Raw genomic sequence first — 21,527 nt, 5'->3', positions numbered from 1 at the left:
GGTGAGTGGCTGGCTGGGTCAGCAATTAACCAACTCTCAGAACTCATCACAACTGCGTCTCTAATAGTTGCTCTTCACAGCTGCATGAAAGAAATATTAGCAGCAGATGGCTCTGCCGCTGATGGCCTGGGCGTTGACGGGGGCCCAGTGGCCTCTTGTTGCAGAGGTCCGCGGTTCGAATGCGGCAGTCCGCCCTAGTTAATACTGCAATGGTTGTCTCGTATTGAACGTAAAAACACACTCGCTATCAGCTTCACAGTGGATGTTCTAGATCCCCGTGACGTCATTCGATAAGAGGAGGCCATCGTGGTGCAAATTTGGCATATTTGAAAAATAACACGGCAAAATTACTCAATTGGGAGTAGACATAGCAACATCGGTCCCCTGCTGTCAAACTACTGCGGGCAGTGTCTGTGAAACAGTGCCTTCTTGATGTGGGGAGCGGTGGTGTAGCGGTTAGCGCGCTGCGCTATGAACCCGGCAATCCAGGTTCGATTCCCGCTCACGGCCAACACCTGGTGACGATTATCTGAACCGGTCCTGGGCCACCCCTAGGTCGACTCGGCTTCAAATGAGTACCTGGTGAGGTGTGTAAACATCGCCAGTGGGGAGACAAAGGCGGTCGGGTGTGGTGCTGGCCACCCACCCCCTCGTGTACAGGTTCCGGCCTTCATCGGTGCTTGCTAACAGCACTTGCCCCTACAGTCTGTCAAGGCTATACGGGGGATCTTTGTCTTTCTTGATAGCCTTGCATTGTAAGAATGATAGCGCCAATATCAAACATGCTCTGTTAATCATAATGATTATATTATTATTGTTAATAATCGATGGTGGTGGTGCTGATGATGGCGGTGGTGATGGTGGTGGTGCTGATGGTGGTAGTGGTGGTGGTGGTGCTGATGGTGGTGGTGCTGATGACGGTGGTGGTGCTGATGGTGGTGGTGCTGATGACGGTGGTGGTGCTGATGGTGGTGGTGCTGATGACGGTGGTGGTGCTGATGATGACGGTGGTGGTGCTGATGACGACGGTGGTGCTGATGATGATGGTGGTGGTGCTGATGATGACGGTGGTGGTGCTGATGACGACGGTGGTGCTGATGATGACGGTGGTGGTGCTGATGATGACGGTGGTGGTGCTGATGGTGGTGGTGCTGATGATGACGGTGGTGCTGATGATGACGGTGGTGCTGATGACAGTGGTGGTGCTGATGACGACGGTGGTGCTGATGACGGTGGTGGTGCTGATGACGGTGGTGGTGCTGATGACGGTGGTGGTGCTGATGACGGTGGTGGTGCTGATGACGACGGTGGTGCTGATGACAGTGGTGGTGCTGATGATGACGGTGGTGCTGATGACGGTGGTGGTGCTGATGACGGTGGTGGTGCTGATGACGGTGGTGGTGCTGATGACGGTGGTGGTGCTGATGACGGTGGTGGTGCTGATGACGACGGTGGTGCTGATGACGGTGGTGGTGCTGATGATGACGGTGGTGGTGCTGATGACGACGGTGGTGCTGATGATGACGGTGGTGGTGCTGATGACGGTGGTGGTGCTGATGATGGCGGTGGTGGTGCTGATGACGACGGTGGTGCTGATGATGACGGTGGTGCTGATGACGGTGGTGGTGCTGATGATGACGGTGGTGGTGCTGATGATGACGGTGGTGGTGCTGATGACGGTGGTGGTGCTGATGACGGTGGTGGTGCTGATGGCGGTGGTGGTGCTGATGATGACGGTGGTGCTGATGATGACGGTGGTGGTGCTGGTGACGGTGGTGGTGCTGATGACGACGGTGGTGCTGATGATGACGGTGGTGGTGCTGATGACGACGGTGCTGATGACGGTGGTGGTGCTGATGATGACGGTGGTGGTGCTGATGATGACGGTGGTGGTGCTGATGACGGTGGTGGTGCTGATGATGACGGTGGTGGTGCTGATGACGGTGGTGGTTCTGATGACGGTGGTGGTGCTGATGACGGTGGTGCTGATGATGGTGGTGCTGATGGTGACGGTGGTGCTGATGACGGTGGTGCTGATGGTGGTGGTGCTGACGACCGTGGTGCTGATGACGACGGTGGTGCTGATGACGACGGTGGTGCTGATGACGGTGGTGGTGCTGATGGTGGTGGTGGTGCTGATGACGGTGGTGGTGCTGATGACGGTGGTGGTGCTGATGACGACGGTGGTGCTGATGACGACGGTGGTGCTGATGACGGTGGTGGTGCTGATGATGACGGTGGTGCTGATGATGACGGTGGTGGTGCTGATGACGACGGTGGTGCTGATGGTGGTGGTGGTGCTGATGGTGGTGGTGGTGCTGATGACGGTGGTGGTGCTGATGACGGTGGTGGTGCTGATGACGGTGGTGGTGCTGATGACGACGGTGGTGCTGATGACGACGGTGGTGCTGATGATGACGGTGGTGGTGCTGATGACGGTGGTGGTGCTGATGACGGTGGTGGTGCTGATGGTGGTGGTGGTGCTGATGATGACGGTGGTGGTGCTGATGATGACGGTGGTGGTGCTGATGACGACGGTGGTGCTGATGATGACGGTGGTGGTGCTGATGACGGTGGTGGTGCTGATGACGGTGGTGGTGCTGATGGTGGTGGTGCTGATGGTGGTGGTGCTGATGACGACGGTGGTGCTGATGACGGTGGTGGTGCTGATGACGACGGTGCTGATGGTGGTGGTGCTGATGATGACGGTGGTGGTGCTGATGACGGTGGTGCTGATGGTGACGGTGGTGCTGATGACGGTGGTGCTGATGGTGGTGGTGCTGACGACCGTGGTGCTGATGACGACGGTGGTGCTGATGACGACGGTGGTGCTGATGACGGCGGTGGTGCTGATGGCGCCCGGGAGTGACCGCCCTTTCCCCGCCACCCGCCCTGCAGCTCAGTGCCTGCAGACGGTGGCGGAGGACAACGTGGAGCTGGCGGGCAGCCTCACCGCGCCGGCGCTCGCCGCGCTGGAGCCGGCGCTGCTGCTGCCTGCCGCTGGCGTGCACAACGGCAGCGCCGGCGCCCAGCGGAGCCTGCTGCGCACGCTCGTAGCCGGTGACTGCGCAAGCCCTGCACACCCTCACGCTGCACTCTCATGCTGCACACGCCGTGTACACGCTCCCCGCATTCACTCCCTGCGTGACCCCAAACCCCTGCACACGCACACACCATGTACACGCTCCCTGCACACCCTACACACCCACACCCTGCACACCCACACCCTACACACCCACTCCCTGCACTTCCTGCACACCCTGCACACCCACACCCTACACACCCACTCCCTACACAGCCACTCCCTACACACCCACACCCTACACACCCACTCCCTGCACTCCCTACACACCCTACACACCCACACCCTGCACACACACACCCTGCACACCCACACCCTACACACCCACTCCCTGCACTCCCTACACACCCTGCACACCCACACCCTACACACCCACTCCCTACACAGCCACTCCCTACACACCCACACCCTACACACCCACTCCCTGCACTCCCTACACACCCTACACACCCACTCCCTGCACACTCACACCCTACACACCCACACCCTGCACACACACACCCTGCACACCCACTCCCTGCACTCCCTACACACCCTACACACCCACACCCTGCACACACACACCCTGCACACACACACCCTGCACACTCACACCCTGCACACCCACACCCTGCACACCCACACCCTGCACACACACACCCTGCACACTCACACCCTGCACACCCACTCCCTACACACCCACTCCCTGCACTCCCTACACACCCTACACACCCACTCCCTACACACCCACACCCTGCACACCCACACCCTGCACACCCTGCACACCCTGCACACCCACTCCCTACACACTCACACCCTACACACCAACACCCTGCACTCCCTGCACACCCTGCACAGCCACTCTCTACACACTCACACCCTGCACACCCACACCCTGCACACCCACTCCCTACACACTCACACCCTGCACACCCACACCCTGCACACCCACTCCCTGCACACTCACACCCTGCACACTCACACCCTGCACACCCACACCCTGCACACCCACTCCCTACACACTCACACCCTGCACACCCACACCCTGCACACCCTGCACACCCTGCACACCCACTCCCTACACACTCACACCCTACACACCAACACCCTGCACTCCCTGCACACCCTGCACAGCCACTCCCTACACACTCACACCCTGCACACCCACACCCTGCACACCCACTCCCTACACACTCACACCCTGCACACCCACACCCTGCACACCCACTCCCTGCACACTCACACCCTGCACACCCACACCCTACACACCCACACCCTGCACACCCACTCCCTACACACTCACACCCTGCACACTCACACCCTGCACACCCACACCCTGCACACCCACTCCCTACACAGCCACTCCCTGCACACTCACTCCCTGCACACCCACTCCCTGCACACCCACACCCTGCACACCCTGCACACCCACTCCCTACACACCCACTCCCTGCACACCCACTCCCTGCACACCCACACCCTACACACCCACTCCCTACACACCCACTCCCTACACACCCACTCCCTGCACACCCACTCCCTGCACACCCACTCCCTGCACACCCACTCCCTGCACACCCACTCCCTGCACACCCACTCCCTGCACACCCACTCCCTGCACACCCACACTCTGCACACCCTGCACACCCACTCCCTGCACACTCACACCCTACACACCCACACCCTACACACCCACTCCCTACACACCCACTCCCTGCACACCCACTCCCTACACACCCACACCCTGCACACCCTGCACACCCACTCCCTGCACACCCACACCCTACACACCCACTCCCTGCACACCGACTCCCTGCACACTCACACCCTACACACCCACTCCCTACACACCCACTCCCTGCACACTCACACCCTACACACCCACTCCCTACACACCCACTCCCTGCACACTCACACCCTACACACCCACTCCCTGCACACCCACTCCCTACACACCCACTCCCTGCACACCCACACCCTGCACACCCTGCACACCCACTCCCTGCACACTCACACCCTACACACCCACACCCTGCACACCCACTCCCTGCACACCCTGCACACCCTGCACACCCACTCCCTGCACACTCACACCCTACACACCCACACCCTACACACCCACTCCCTACACACCCACTCCCTGCACACTCACACCCTACACACCCACTCCCTGCACACCCACTCCCTGCACACTCACACCCTACAGACCCACTCCCTGCACACTCACACCCTACACACCCACACCCTACACACCCACTCCCTACACACCCACTCCCTACACACCCACACCCTACACACCCACTCCCTACACACCCACTCCCTACACACCCACTCCCTGCACACTCACACGCTGCACACTCACACCCTACACACCCACTCCCTGCACACTCACACCCTACACACCCACTCCCTGCACACCCACTCCCTACACACCCACACCTTACACACCCACTCCCTACACACCCACTCCCTACACACCCACTCCCTGCACACTCACACCCTGCACACTCACACCCTGCACACTCACACCCTACACACCCACTCCCTGCACACTCACACCCTACACACCCACTCCCTACACACCCACACCCTACACACCCACTCCCTACACACCCACACCCTACACACCCACTCCCTACACACCCACTCCCTGCACACTCACACCCTGCACACTCACACCCTACACACCCACTCCCTGCACACTCACACCCTACACACCCACTCCCTGCACACTCACACCCTGCACACTCACACCCTACACACCCACTCCCTGCACACTCACACCCTACACACCCACTCCCTGCACACTCACACCCTACACACCCACACCCTACACACCCACACCCTACACACCCACACCCTACACACCCACTCCCTGCACACTCACTCCCTGCACACTCACACCCTACACACCCACACCCTACACACCCACTCCCTACACACCCACTCCCTGCACACTCACACCCTGCACACTGACACCCTACACACCCACTCCCTACACACCCACTCCCTGCACACTCACACCCTACACACCCACACCCTACACACCCACTCCCTACACACCCACTCCCTACACACCCACTCCCTGCACACTCACACCCTGCACACTCACACCCTGCACACTCACACCCTGCACACCCACTCCCTACACACCCACTCCCTGCACACTCACACCCTACACACCCACTCCCTGCACACTCACACCCTGCACACTCACACCCTGAACACCCACTCCCTACACACCCACTCCCTGCACACCCACACCCTGCACACTCACACCCTGCACACTCACACCCTGCACACTCACACCCTGCACATCCACTCCCTACACACCCACTCCCTGCACACTCACACCCTGCACACTCACACCCTGCACACTCACACCCTGCACACCCACACCCTACACACCCACTCCCTACACACTCACACCCTGCACACTCACTCCCTGCACACTCACACCCTACACACCCACACCCTACACACCCACTCCCTGCACACTCACACCCTGCACACCCACACCCTACACACCCACTCCCTACACACCCACTCCCTGCACACTCACACCCTACACACTCACACCCTGCACACCCACTCCCTACACACCCACACCCTACACACCCACTCCCTGCACACTCACACCCTACACACTCACACCCTGCACACCCACTCCCTACACACCCACTCCCTACACACCCACTCCCTGCACACTCACACCCTACACACTCACACCCTACACACCCACACCCTACACACCCACACCCTACACACCCACTCCCTGCACACTCACACCCTGCACACTCACTCCCTGCACACTCACACCCTACACACCCACACCCTACACACTCACACCCTACACACCCACTCCCTACACACTCACACCCTGCACACCCACTCCCTACACACTCACACCCTACACACCCACTCCCTACACACCCACTCCCTGCACACTCACACCCTACACACCCACTCCCTACACACCCACTCCCTGCACACTCACACCCTGCACACCCACACCCTACACACTCACACCCTGCACACCCACTCCCTACACACCCACACCCTACACACTCACACCCTGCACACCCACTCCCTACACACCCACTCCCTGCACACTCGCACCCTACACACCCACTCCCTACACACCCACTCCCTACACACCCACACCCTACACACCCACTCCCTGCACTCCCTACACACCCACACCCTACACACCCACACCCTACACACTCACACCCTGCACACCCACTCCCTACACACCCACTCCCTACACACCCACACCCTACACACTCACACCCTGCACACCCACTCCCTACACACCCACTCCCTGCACACTCACACCCTACACACCCACACCCTACACACCCACTCCCTACACACCCACTCCCTGCACACTCACACCCTGCACACCCACTCCCTACACACCCACTCCCTACACACTCACACCCTACACACCCACACCCTACACACCCACTCCCTACACACCCACTCCCTGCACACTCACACCCTGCACACCCACTCCCTACACACCCACTCCCTACACACCCACTCCATACACACCCACTCCCTGCACACCCACTCCCTGCACACCCACTCCCTGCACACCCACTCCCTACACACCCACTCCCTGCACACCCACTCCCTGCACACCCACTCCCTGCACACCCACTCCCTACACACCCACTCCCTGCACACCCACTCCCTACACACCCACTCCCTGCACACCCACTCCCTACACACCCACTCCCTGCACACCCACTCCCTGCACACCCACTCCCTACACACCCACTCCCTGCACACCCACTCCCTGCACACCCACTCCCTACACACCCACTCCCTGCACACCCACTCCCTGCACACCCACTCCCTACACACCCACACCCTGCACACCCACTCCCTGCACACCCACTCCCTACACACCCACTCCCTACACACCCACTACCTACACACCCACTACCTACACACCCACTCCCTACACACCCACTACCTACACACCCACTCCCTACACACCCACTCCCTACACACTCACACCCTACACACCCACACCCTACACACCCACTACCTACACACCCACTCCCTACACACCCACTCCCTACACACCCACTCCCTGCACACCCACTCCCTGCACACCCACTCCCTGCACACCCACTCCCTACACACCCACTCCCTACACACCCACTCCCTACACACCCACTCCCTACACACCCACTCCCTACACACTCACACCCTACACACCCACTACCTACACACCCACTCCCTGCACACTCACACCCTGCACACCCACTCCCTACACACCCACTACCTACACACCCACTCCCTACACACTCACACCCTACACACCCACACCCTACACACTCACACCCTACACACTCACACCCTGCACACCCACACCCTACAAACCCACTACCTACACACCCACTCCCTGCACACCCACACCCTACACACCCACTACCTACACACCCACTACCTACACACCCACTCCCTACACACCCACTCCCTACACACCCACTCCCTACACACTCACACCCTACACACCCACACCCTACACACCCACTCCCTACACACCCACTCCCTACACACCCACTCCTTACACACCCACACCCTACACACCCACTACCTACACACCCACTCCCTACACACTCACACCCTACACACTCACACCCTACACACTCACACCCTGCACACCCACTCCCTACACACCCACTCCCTACACACCCACACCCTACACACTCACACCCTACACACTCACACCCTGCACACCCACACCCTACACACCCACTCCCTACACACCCACACCCTACACACCCACTCCCTGCACACTCACACCCTGCACACCCACTCCCTACACACCCACTCCCTACACACTCACACCCTGCACACCCACTCCCTACACACTCACACCCTGCACACTCACACCCTGCACACTCACACCCTGCACACTCACACCCTGCACACTCACACCCTGCACACCCACTCCCTGCACAGGCACTCCCTTCATAGGTGCTCGCTTACAGCAATTGCCCCGACAGTCTGTTAAAGGCTACACGGGGGATCTTTGTCTCTGCGCGCGCGTGACGCAGGCTTCCTGTGGAACGTGAAGAGCGCCATCCCCGGCGCCAGCCTGGCCCAGGCGCTGAGCGCCGTCGTGAGCGCGCTGAGCGACGCGCTGGCGTTGGACGCGCGGGCCGCGCTCGCCGCCCTGGAGGCCCCGCCGGCCCCGCCGGGCCCCGAAACCTCCGGCGTCGGCGAGCGCCGGCGTAAAGGCCGGGCGAACGGAGTCGGTGGCGGCGGTGCCGTCGCTCGCAACCAAGTGAGTGGCGTGACCCGCGACCCGCGACCCGCGACCGCCCCCCCCCCACCCCGTTCACTCCCGTGAGAGCCGCGGAGTTGACGGTTAAACGTGACTCGACTCGCGCCCCTGAATCGCGACGGGTCATCGTGTCGCGGCGGGAGGCGGAGAATGGAATTGTGCCGTGCGCAGCGGCCAGCGCCCCGGTGAGCGCTGCGCCGGTGAGCGCTGCGTCGCGCTACGGACCCGGCGACCCGAGTTGGATTGCCGCTCACGGCGTACCGACACCCGTGACGATGATCTAAACCGGTCCTGGGCCTCGCCTAGGTCGACTCCGCCTCAAATGAGTACCCGGTGTAGCTGTGCAAACGTCGGCACCGGGCAGACAAAGCCGGCCCGGCGTGGTGCTGGCCTCCCACTCCCTGGCGTGCCGTGCCGGCCTTCGTAGGTGCTCGCTAAGGGCACTTGCCTCTACAGTCTGTTCAGGCTACACGGGGGATCTTTGTCCTCTTTGTGGTTGAGTGTGCTCTACGTGTGTCTCTGTGTCTCTGCGTGTGTCTCTGTGTCTCTACGTGTGTCTCTGTGTCTTTACGTGTGTCTCTACGTGTGTCTCTGTGTCTCTACGTGTGTCTCTGTGTCTCTGCGTGTGTCTCTGTGTCTCTACGTGTGTCTCTACGTGTGTCTCTGTGTCTTTGCGTGTGTCTCTGTGTCTCTGCGTGTGTCTCTGCGTGTGTCAGTAGCACATCCAGTGTCGTGCTCTCGCCTGCCTGTGCGTGTCTCTGTCCTTGTGTCTGCACATGTCCCTGTGTCTCTGTGTCTCCACTGTGTCACTGTGTCTCTGTGTCTCCACTGTGTCTCTGTGTTTCCACTGTGTCCCTGTGTCTCTGTGTCTCCACTGTGTCTCTGTGTCTCCACTGTGTCTCTGCGTCGCGTGTCTCTGTGTCTCCACTGTGTCTCTGTATTTAGACTGTCTCCACTGTGTCTCTGTGTCTCCACTGTGTCTCTGTGTCTCCACTGTGTCTCTGTGCCTCCACTGTGTCTCTGTGTCTCCATTGTGTCTCTGTGTCTCCACTGTGTCTCCACTGTGTGTCTGTCTCCACTGTGTCCCTGCTTTGCGTGTCCCTGTGTCTCTGCGCCGTGTGTCTCTGCGTCTCCACTGCGCCTGCGTGTCTCTGCGTCTCCACTGTGGCTCTGTATTTAGACTGTCTCCACTGTGTCTCTGTGTCTCCATTGTGTCTCTGCGTCTCCACTGCGCCTGCGTGTGCGTCTTTGCGAGTGAGAGTGGAGCTGCTGAGAGCCGCGTGTCTCCTGACTGCCACCGACAGGCACCGGGGCAGGCGAAGAGACACTCGAAGAGGAAGAATTGCGGCGAGGTGGTGGTGGACCAGGCCAACGAGGAGAACGAAGGTGGCGAGGGGAAGGCCGGTGGAGGTGGCGGTGGAGGTGGTGGCGGTGGCGGTGGTGAAGAGGAGCAGAAGGAGGAGAACGGTGGTGGTGAGGAGGAGGAGGACGAGGCTGACATGGAGGCTGAGCCGAGCGCAGCCACCGGGGACGCAAGGCCTCCGAGCAGCGGCGATGACCTCTCCGACCTCTTGCCGGTGCCTCCCTCGCGCCGGCGCCCACCGCTCGCGCCGCGTCCTCACCTTCGCCGCGTTCCTGATCGGTTTGGCAAATAATCTTATTTGGACCATCTTATTTGACAGACAACTATTACAGGTTTTTGATGGACAGCCAGTTTTGTTTTACCAGGTTTCTTTTTTTCTTTTTTCACACTTTTGTTATGTAGGCCAGGCGTAGTCACAAATCGTACCTCTCCATAACAAAGGCTCAGTCTTTTGTTATGCAGTCTATTCTTAGTCTTAAGCCTCACCTTACCATATTAATAAAAAGTGTGCCGTACTTGGCCCTTCCCCTCTTCAACCATTATATATACGGAGTGGTAGCTTTTGTAATCTCTCATTTACTTGATACAGCTGTCGTGGCTGTGACGGTTCCACCTGAAGACGGAAGCTTGTGTTGCCTCTGAAACGTCGTGATTTTTATTTTATTTTACTTTTATTAATTTTAATTTTTTTACCTACGTGACTTTACCGAAAAAACCTAAGAATATGAATCCTTGCAGTCACGAAAGCTTCAAGTCTAGAATCTCCCTGCAGGTTTGAGTCCGATTGCGACGTGGCCCCGTCGTGTGATTTAGAGCCTGCCGGGCCCCACGGTGACTCGGTGGCCTCAGCCGGGCCCTGCGGGGCTCGGGATGGTGGTGATGTTTCTCAGCCTTGTGCCCGGCGTCAATAGATCTCGTCGCACGCGCTCGCAACGTTCAGCGCACCGCACTCGTTTTTCGAAGACTCGGTACGGGGGAGAAACGTGCGTCCGATGACACGGGGAATACATTCGCCCCCCAAATAGCCTTGGGAGTCGAAACTTGGCCATGATAGGTCCTGCACGATCGGGTCGCTTCAATTGATGGTGTCCGCGACTATGCGTGTGTGTGCGTCTCTGCATGTGTGTGTGTGTCTGTGTGTGTGCGTCTCTGTGCGTGCGCGCGTGTCTCTGTGCGTGTGTGCATCTCTTGTGTGTGTGCGGTTTCTGCGTGCGTGTATGAGTGCGTCCCTGCGCACGTGTGTGCCTCTGTGTGTGTGTCCGCGTCTCTGCATGCGCGCGCGTCCCTGCGCACGTGTGCATGTCTGCGTGTGTGTGCGTCTCTGCGTGTGTGTGCGTCTCTGTGTGCGTGTCCGTGTCTCTGTGTGCGTCCCTGCGCACGTGTGCGTGTCTGCGTGCGTGCGTCTGTGCGAGCAGCCGAGCGAGGCGGCGCTGGTGGAGGTCATGGCGCTGCTGTCGGCGCAGCAGACTGCGCTGGAGATCCTCGTCAACATGTGCTGCAGCGATGGTGCGCGGCCTGCGGGGGGGGGGTGCGGAGGGGGGGGGTGGGGGCTGGTGGCGTCATGTCACGAGACGCAGCGCACGTTGACCTCCGTAGCGAGAGAACAGGCCGTGCAAGTTGATATCACAGCTACCTCTGAGACCTCTTGCTCCGCTCGCTCGGTAGACGCTGTGTTTCTCCGCAAACCCTGCTGTGTTGGGAGGCGTCCCGCACCTGCCGGTCCAACCCAAAACAAACATTTTGACAATGTCATTGTTTTTTGAGTCCATCAACTCCCCCACGACACGTTCGAGAAGCCGGATTAGCTACGGGCAGCGGGCCGAAACCCAGATTCGAACCCAGGCTCTCAGCGGCGCCGGCTCGGCGACTCGTGAGCGCCGGCTCCATGCCGGCCGCCCGCCGGAGGTCGCAAACGGGTTTTGATTCCTTACCCGTACCCGGCCGCACCATGGTCGCAAACGGGTACCCGTACCCTACCCGATACCCGGCTACCCGTACCCGGCCGGGTATCGGGTAGGGTACGGGTATCGGGTACCCGATTGCGACCTCTGGGATGAAGCCATGTTGCAGGCGCAGGTGGGTTGATTCTAGGAACTTGAATTGTGAGAAGAGACAAGACGTTGGGAAATGAGTGACAAACGGTGACTCACCAGTGACTCACGGTCTACCCGTACCCGTACCCGGCCGCACCAGGGTCGCAAACGGGTAGCCGGGTATCGGGTAGGGTACGGGTATCGGGTACCCGGTTGCGACCCGATTGCGACCTCTGCCGCCCGCATCGGCGCCGGCGTGCGGAGCGGTGGAGGGGACGCCGCGTTCGCTGCTGCGCCTCTCCATCCGCTGTGTGTGTCTCGCGAGACCAGACGGGCCGGACGACGAGGAGGAGGAGGAGTGGGAGGAGGTGGGCAGCAACGACGGCAGCAGCGAGGAGGCGGCGTGCGTGGACGGCGAGGAGGAGGAGGAGGCGCTACTCTCGCCGCTCTGCCTGTCCGCCGAGGTCCACGGCGCGCTGCTGAGGCACGGCATCGTGGGCCAGGTACGGCACTCGCCCATCGCGGGGTGTGTGGGCTTGTGTGTCTGCCTGTGTGTCTGCCTGTGTGTGCGCGTGTGTGGGCACGTGTGTCTGCTTGTGTGTCTGCCTGTGTGTCTGCCTGTGTGTGGGCTTGTGTGTCTACTTGTGTGTGCGCGTGTGTGGGCGCGTGTGTGGGCGCGTGTGTCTGCTTGTGTGTGCGTGTGTGTGGGCGCGTGTGTCTGCTTGTGTGTCTGCTTGTGTGTCTGCTTGTGTGTGCGTGTGTGTGGGCACCTGTGTGGGCGCGTGTGTCTGCTTGTGTGTGCGCGTGTGTGGGCGCGTGTGTGGGCGCGTGTGTCTGCTTGTGTGTCTACTTGTGTGTGCGCGTGTGTGTGCGCGTGTGTGGGCACGTGTGTGGGCGCGTGTGCGTGTGCGGGCCTGTGCGTGTGCGGGGAGCGGTAGTGCTGCGGGTAGCGTGCTACCCTTCCAACCCAGCCACCCGAGTTCGATTCCCGCTCATGGCCAGCGCCAGTGACGATTATGGGCCTCAAAATGAGTACCTGGTGCGGTGTGTAAACATCCCCACTGGGGAGACAAAGGCGGCCGGGCGTGGTGTTGGCCACCCACCCCCTCGTGTTCCGTGCCGGCCTTGATAGGTGCTCGCTAACAGCACTTGCCCCACCAGTCTGTTCAGTCTAGACGGGGAGTCTTTGTCTTGTTTGTTTGTGGCGCGTGTGAACGTGGTTGTACGTGTGTGTGCGTGTGTGTGTGTGCGTGTGTGTGTGTGACAACACGCACAGGTGATAGAGAAGAGCGCGTTTCCAGAGGAGAGCGGCGTCGGCGTCTGCCTCAAGAACCCGGAGTGGAAGCCGCTCCTCACCAAGTGAGCGTCTGTGCCTCCATCACCATCGGGCAGTGAAGCTGCGCGGGGGATACATGGGGATGCTGGCCACCCACCCCTCATGTGCATTGCCGGCCTCGCTAACCGCACTTGCCCCAACAGTCTGTTGCAGGCTATGCGGGGGATCTTCGCCTTTGTATGGTGGTTAGCGGGCTGCGCTACAGAATCGTCGGAATCAGAATCTTATTTAGACTGGAGCAGATATCCAGAAGACACAGGTCAGAAAATGACAACAATACCAACGGACCCGAGTTCGATTCCCGCTCACAGCCAACACCAGTGGCGATTATCTGAACCGGTCCTGAGCCTTCCCCAGGTCCGGGTGTGGTGTGTAAATATCACCGCTGGGGAGACTCCACGTGTCCCTGTGTCTCCACGTGTCCCCGTGTCTCCACGTGTCCCCGTGTCTCTGTGTGTGCAGGCTGCAGTGCATCCAGTCTCGTGCTCTCAGCTGCTTGTGTGTGCCTATGTCCCCGTGTCTCCACGTGTCCCCGTGTCTCTACGTGTCCCCGTGTCTCCACGTGTCCCCGTGTCTCCACGTGTCCCCGTGTCTCCACGTGTCCCTGTGTCTCTGTGTGTGCAGGCCACAGTGCATCCAGTCTCATGCTCTCAGCTGCCTGTGTGTGCCTATGTCCCCGTGTCTCCACGTGTCCCCGTGTCTCTACGTGTCCCTGTGTCTCCACGTGTCCGTGTGTCTCTGTGTGTGCAGGCTGCAGTGCATCCAGTGTCGGGCCCTCACCTGCCTGCAGAACATGTTGGGCTCGCTGGACGAGGAGGCGCTGGGGGGGCCGCTTGCGCTGCAGGAGCTGGCGCGCCGCCTCGCGTCGCTCCTCTTCAGTGCGAGCGGTGAGGCCTAGGGGACCCTGGGGGGGTGGGGAGGGCGGGGGGGGGGGCTGGCCGCTGTGGGTACGGGCAGCGTCGTGCGTGTGTCTGCGCGTGCCTGTCCGTCTGCTTGTCTTTGAGTGCGTACGTGCCAGTTGCGTGCGTATGTCTGCCATTGAGACGAGCGGCGGTGCAGTGGTTAGCGCGCCGCGCTGCGAACTTGGCGAGCCGAGGGCGATTGTCGCTCACGGCCAACACCAGCGACGATTATCTGAACTGGTCCTGGGCCTTCCCCTAGGTCAACTCAGTCTTAAAAATGAGTACCCGGTACAGTGTGTAAAAATTAGCACTGGCAGTCGGTCGCGGTGGCCACCCCCTCGTGTTGCCTTGCCGGCCTTCAAAGCTGCTCCGCTTAACAGCACTTGCCCCAACAGTCCGTTGAAGGCCGCACGGTGAACCTTTGTCTCTGCGACCTGCAGATCTGGCCAAGGCCACGGAGTTTTTGGAGGCGGCCACTGGAGCGGTGAGGGCGCTGCTCCACGTCATGGCCTCCAAGGACATCCCCCAGGTGAGGTGGGGGGGGGGGGTGTTGGGTGGGGGGGGTTCATAATGGCCGGGTCGGAGGAGTCTGGGTTCGAGTCCGGGCCTCGCCAGGCCTCGGCCGTGACTGAAACCGGGTTCTCAAGTGGCAGTCGGCCGACGGGTTTCGTCCGAGGTAACTGCGCGATTAATGAACAAGTATAACCCGTAAAAACAAAGTTTGTCACTATAAATCCTTTATATGCGTGGCGGCTAGAGTCCTCTCGTCCTCTGGCTTGAGATGGCTGCCACCTATGGGTCAGATGATTGCATGGCACCATTAAGCAATTGGTAATTAAATATAATATTTTAGTCCTAAAAAGTGTAACATTTTGGGAAAAAATTTTCACGAACATTAATTGTCACGCACAACGAGTCTGTGTGGAAAATGTCAGCTCGATTGGATCACGGGAAGTGGGTTAAAAAATGACCGAAAGATTTGCACGGTCGTAAGCGTGCAAGCAAGCAAGAAAGTGAACTTAATATAAAGGATTTTAAAATAAACCCTCCGTGTTAACTTTGGTCGTTTGTGCCTACTTGGTTCAACCATAATCTAGGTGTCGGGTGGTGGTGGCGGCGATGTTTAACGGCCACATTTTGTATTTTCGCGATCTGTTGGTCGCGAAAGGCCTAGATGGCAATATTAAATGTAGCAATTATAAAATAAAAATACAACAAAATGTCACTTGCCTGAGAATGACGGTGGGTGGTGGTGGTGGTTGCTTGTGATGGTAGTGGGTGGGAGTGAGTGGTGGCGGAGGGGCGATGGGTGGAGTTAGTGGGGGGTGGTGGTGTGAGGTTGAAGGCGTAGGGTCTGCACAAAGAACTGAGATGAGGGCTACGCCGCCATGTACCGTGTCGTTCCGCGCGTGGACCCACAACTCCCGTACCGCTCTGCCGCGCAGCTCAGGAGAAAGTAGTTCGTCGTCGCCATCGACCGCTCGGAAAACGTTTTAAAGCGGCGAGTGTTCCACGTTACAGTGGCGAGCGTTCTGCGTTGTACGAAAAGTGTTTCCTCGGAGAAGAATCGCGTCATAGCGAATACGCGTCGCGTGAACGCGCGTTTAGCAAGGACTTGACTGTAGTACCTGGTGTGGTGTGTCAACATCAGCACTGGGCAGCCGGGCGTGGCGCCGGCCGCATCGCCCCCTCGGCACTTGCCCCAACGGCCTGTTAAAGGCTACACGGGGGATCTTTGTCTTTGCAGTGCATGTCGGTGCAGCAGCTGCTGGCGCTGTGCGAGGCGTGCGTGCGGTGCGAGCACGAGGGCGTGCGCCTCAACACGGTCGGCATCCTCGGGGTGGTGGGGAGAGAGCTGTCGCGGCAGAGAGGCACCGCCACCACGCTGCAGGCACGGCACTCCACACCGCCAGCACCACCACCACACCACCACACATAATACACTCCACACCGCCACCACCACCACCACCACTACACCACACACACAATACACTTCACACCACACACCACCACACCACACACAATACACTCCACACCGCCAGCACCACCAGCACCACCACCACCACAACTCACACAATACACTCCACACCGCCAGCACCACAACACACACACAATACACTCCACACCACCACCGCCAGCACCACCACCACCACCACAACACACATAATACACTCCACACCGCCACAACACACACAATACACTCCACTCCAACCACCACCACAACACACACAATACACTCCACACCGCCAGTAACACCACAACACACACAATACACTCCACACCACCACCACCACACCACACACAATACACTGCACACCGCCAGCACCACCACACCACACACAATACACTGCACACCGCCAGCACCACCACCACCACACCACACATACAATACACTCCACACCACCACCACCACAACACACACAATACACTCCACACCGCCACACCGCCACCACCACAACACACACAATACACTCCACACCACCACCACCACAACACACACAATACACTCCACACCACCACCACCACCACACACACAATACACTCCACACCGCCACCACCACCACCACACACACAATACACTCCACACCACCACCACCACACCACACACAATACACTCCACACCGCCACCACCACCACCACACACACAATACACTGCACACCACCACCACCACACCACACACAATACACTCCACACCGCCACCACCACACCACACACAATACACTCCACACCGCCACCACCACCACCACACACACAATACACTCCACACCACCACCACCACACCACACACAATACACTCCACACCGCCACCACCACCACCACACACACAATACACTCCACACCACCACCACCACCACCACACACACAATACACTCCACACCACCACCACCACCACACACACAATACACTCCACACCACCACCACCACACCACACACAATACACTCCACACCGCCACCACCACCACACACACAATACACTCCACACCACCACCACCACACCACACACAATACACTCCACACCACCACCACCACACCACACACAATACACTCCACACCACCACCACCACCACACACACAATACACTCCACACCACCACCACCACACCACACACAATACACTCCACACCGCCACCACCACCACCACACACACAATACACTCCACTCCGCCACCACCACACCACACACAATACACTCCACACCGCCACCACCACCACCACACACACAATACACTCCACACCACCACCACCACACCACACACAATACACTCCACACCACCACCACCACCACCACACACACAATACACTCCACACCACCACCACCACCACACACACAATACACTCCACACCACCACCACCACACCACACACAATACACTCCACACCACCACCACCACACACACAATACACTCCACACCACCACCACCACCACACACACAATACACTCCACACCACCACCACCACCACCACACACACAATACACTCCACACCACCACCACCACCACCACCACACCACACACAATACACTCCACACCACCACCACCACCACACACACAATACACTCCACACCACCACCACCACCACACACACAATACACTCCACACCGCCACCACCACCACACACACAATACACTCCACACCACCACCACCACACCACACACAATACACTCCACACCACCACCACCACCACACACACAATACACTCCACACCACCACCACCACACCACACACAATACACTCCACACCGCCACCACCACCACCACACACACAATACACTCCACACCGCCACCACCACACCACACACAATACACTCCACACCGCCACCACCACCACCACACACACAATACACTCCACACCACCACCACCACACCACACACAATACACTCCACACCGCCACCACCACAACACACACAATACACTGCACACCGCCACCATCGCCACCACCACAACACACACAATACACTGCACACCGCCAGCACCACCACACCACACACAATACACTGCACACCGCCAGCACCACCACACCACACACAATACACTGCACACCGCCAGCACCACCACACCACACACAATACACTGCACACCGCCAGCACCACCACCACCACACCACACATACAATACACTCCACACCACCACCACCACCACCACCACAACACATACAATACACTCCACACCGCCAGCACCACCACCACCACACCACACATACAATACACTCCACACCACCACCACCACCACCACAACACATACAATACACTCCACACCGCCAGCACCACCACCACCACACCACACATACAATACACTCCACACCACCACCACCACCACACCACACACAATACACTCCACACCGCCACCACCACCACCACCACACCACACATACAATACACTCCACACCACCACCACCACCACCACAACACATACAATACACTCCACACCACCACCACCACAACACACACAATTCACTTCACACCACCACCACACAACACACACACAATACACTCCACACCGCCACCACAACACACACAATACACTCCACACCACCACCACCACAACACACACAATACACTCCACACCGCCACCACAACACACACAATTCACTTCACACCACCACCACAACACACACAATACACTCCACACCGCCACCATCGCCACCACCACAACACACACAATACACTCCACACCGCCACCATCGCCACCACCACAACACATACAATACACTCCACACCGCCACCACCACCACCACCACACCACACATACAATACACTCCACACCACCACCACCACCACCACCACAACACACACAATACACTCCACACCGCCACCACCACAACACACACAATACACTCCACACCACCACCACCACCACCACCACCACAACACACACAATACACTCCACACCGCCACCACCACAACACACACAATACACTCCACACCACCACCACCACAACACACACAATTCACTTCACACCACCACCACAACACACACAATACACTCCACACCACCACCACCACAACACACACAATTCACTTCACACCACCACCACAACACACACAATACACTCCACACCACCACCACCACAACACACACAATTCACTTCACACCACCACCACAACACACACAATACACTCCACACCGCCACCATCGCCACCACCACAACACACACAATTCACTTCACACCACCACCACACAACACACACACAATACACTCCACACCACCACCACCACAACACACACAATACACTCCACACCACCACCATCGCCACCACCACCACACATACAATACACTCCACACCGCCACTCACTGCGTACACCGCCGCCATCGCCACCGCCACCACCACAACACACACAATACACTCCACACCGCCAGTACCACCACCACAACACACACAATACACTCCACACCGCCAGTACCACCACCACAACACACACAATACACTCCACACCGCCACCATCGCCACCACCACAACACACACAATACACTCCACACCGCCACTCACTGCGTACACCGCCGCCACCACCACAACACACACAATACACTCCACACCGCCAGTACCACCACCACAACACACACAATACACTCCACACCGCCAGTACCACCACCACCACCACAACACACACAATACACTCCACACCGCCACTCACTGCGTACACCACCACCACAACACACACAATACGCTCCACACACCGCCACCACGCTGCCGGCACGACGCTCCGCGCAACCCACACGCTTGTCTGTTTACCCCCCCAGCCCGTCTCCCTGTGCGTCCCCGTGTCCCCTAACCCTTGTGGGCTGGGTGCTGATGGGAGTGGCAGGGCGTGACGCGAGCCTCCCCGTCTTTCCGTGTCCCCTAACCCCCACCGCGTCTCCCGCCCCCCCCCGCCGTGCGTGTCTCCCGCCAGGAGCTGGGCTCGGTGCTGCTGGGGGTGGCGGCGCGCGACGCGAGCCTCCCCGTGTCGGGGGAGGCCCTGGACGCGCTGTTCGACGTGTTCGCCCACGGAGACGACGCCGACCTCGCCGCCCGCGCCATGGGGCTCGCGGCCGCCCTCCGCGGCCTCGCGCCCGCGTTCAAGGCCAGGGTACGTGGGGGGGGGGGGGGCACGGGAAGAGGGGGGAGACTCGGGGTGGTGCGCGCCGATAGCGGCGGTGACGGTGGTGGTGGTGGCGTTCGAGCCTGGCGGCTAAAACGCAGAGAGTTGGCACAGCAGGGTGGGGGGGGGGGGCGCACAGGTGGTGCATCTGTCAGTCGTCTCACTCAGTCGACCCGTGGCACCTGGGTCTGTTCCGTGACCTCCTGCCGGCAGCGAGCCTTCGACACTTGACGTGGCCTCAAGCGCCGTGGTGACGTCGCCACCAGCTGTTGGTGGCGGTTGTTGTTGGTGGCGGTTGTTGTTGGTGGCGGTTGTTGTTGGTGGCGGTGGGTGATAATGGCAGTGACAGATCGGTGCAGTGGTGGATCCGGGGGGGGGGGTGATGGTGGTCAAGACACAGGGAACGTGCATCCTATTGATGTTTACCAAAGAACATGTTTTTAATGG

The 21,527-nt window shown here is 59.3% G+C and overlaps 1 protein-coding gene across 1 annotated transcript in view; it reads left to right on the top strand.

Moving 5' to 3' along the window:
* The window catches only part of HEATR3 (HEAT repeat containing 3), a 35,519-nt gene that overhangs the window by 12,331 nt on the left and 1,661 nt on the right, over window positions 1-21,527 (top strand). The window contains exons 6-15 of the mRNA XM_078619553.1: window positions 2,899-3,060; window positions 9,139-9,368; window positions 10,673-10,945; window positions 12,147-12,237; window positions 13,095-13,267; window positions 14,041-14,123; window positions 14,851-14,987; window positions 15,443-15,531; window positions 16,750-16,893; window positions 20,892-21,068. Coding sequence (XP_078475679.1) covers window positions 2,899-3,060; window positions 9,139-9,368; window positions 10,673-10,945; window positions 12,147-12,237; window positions 13,095-13,267; window positions 14,041-14,123; window positions 14,851-14,987; window positions 15,443-15,531; window positions 16,750-16,893; window positions 20,892-21,068 — 1,559 coding nt within the window. The remainder of the gene's footprint in view (window positions 1-2,898; window positions 3,061-9,138; window positions 9,369-10,672; window positions 10,946-12,146; window positions 12,238-13,094; window positions 13,268-14,040; window positions 14,124-14,850; window positions 14,988-15,442; window positions 15,532-16,749; window positions 16,894-20,891; window positions 21,069-21,527) is intronic.

This window comes from Lampetra planeri, chromosome 63, assembly GCF_965212315.1.
Source record: "Lampetra planeri chromosome 63, kcLamPlan1.2.h2, whole genome shotgun sequence".
NCBI lineage: Eukaryota > Metazoa > Chordata > Hyperoartia > Petromyzontiformes > Petromyzontidae > Lampetra > Lampetra planeri.
This window is presented reverse-complemented; position numbering and strand designations above follow the sequence as displayed.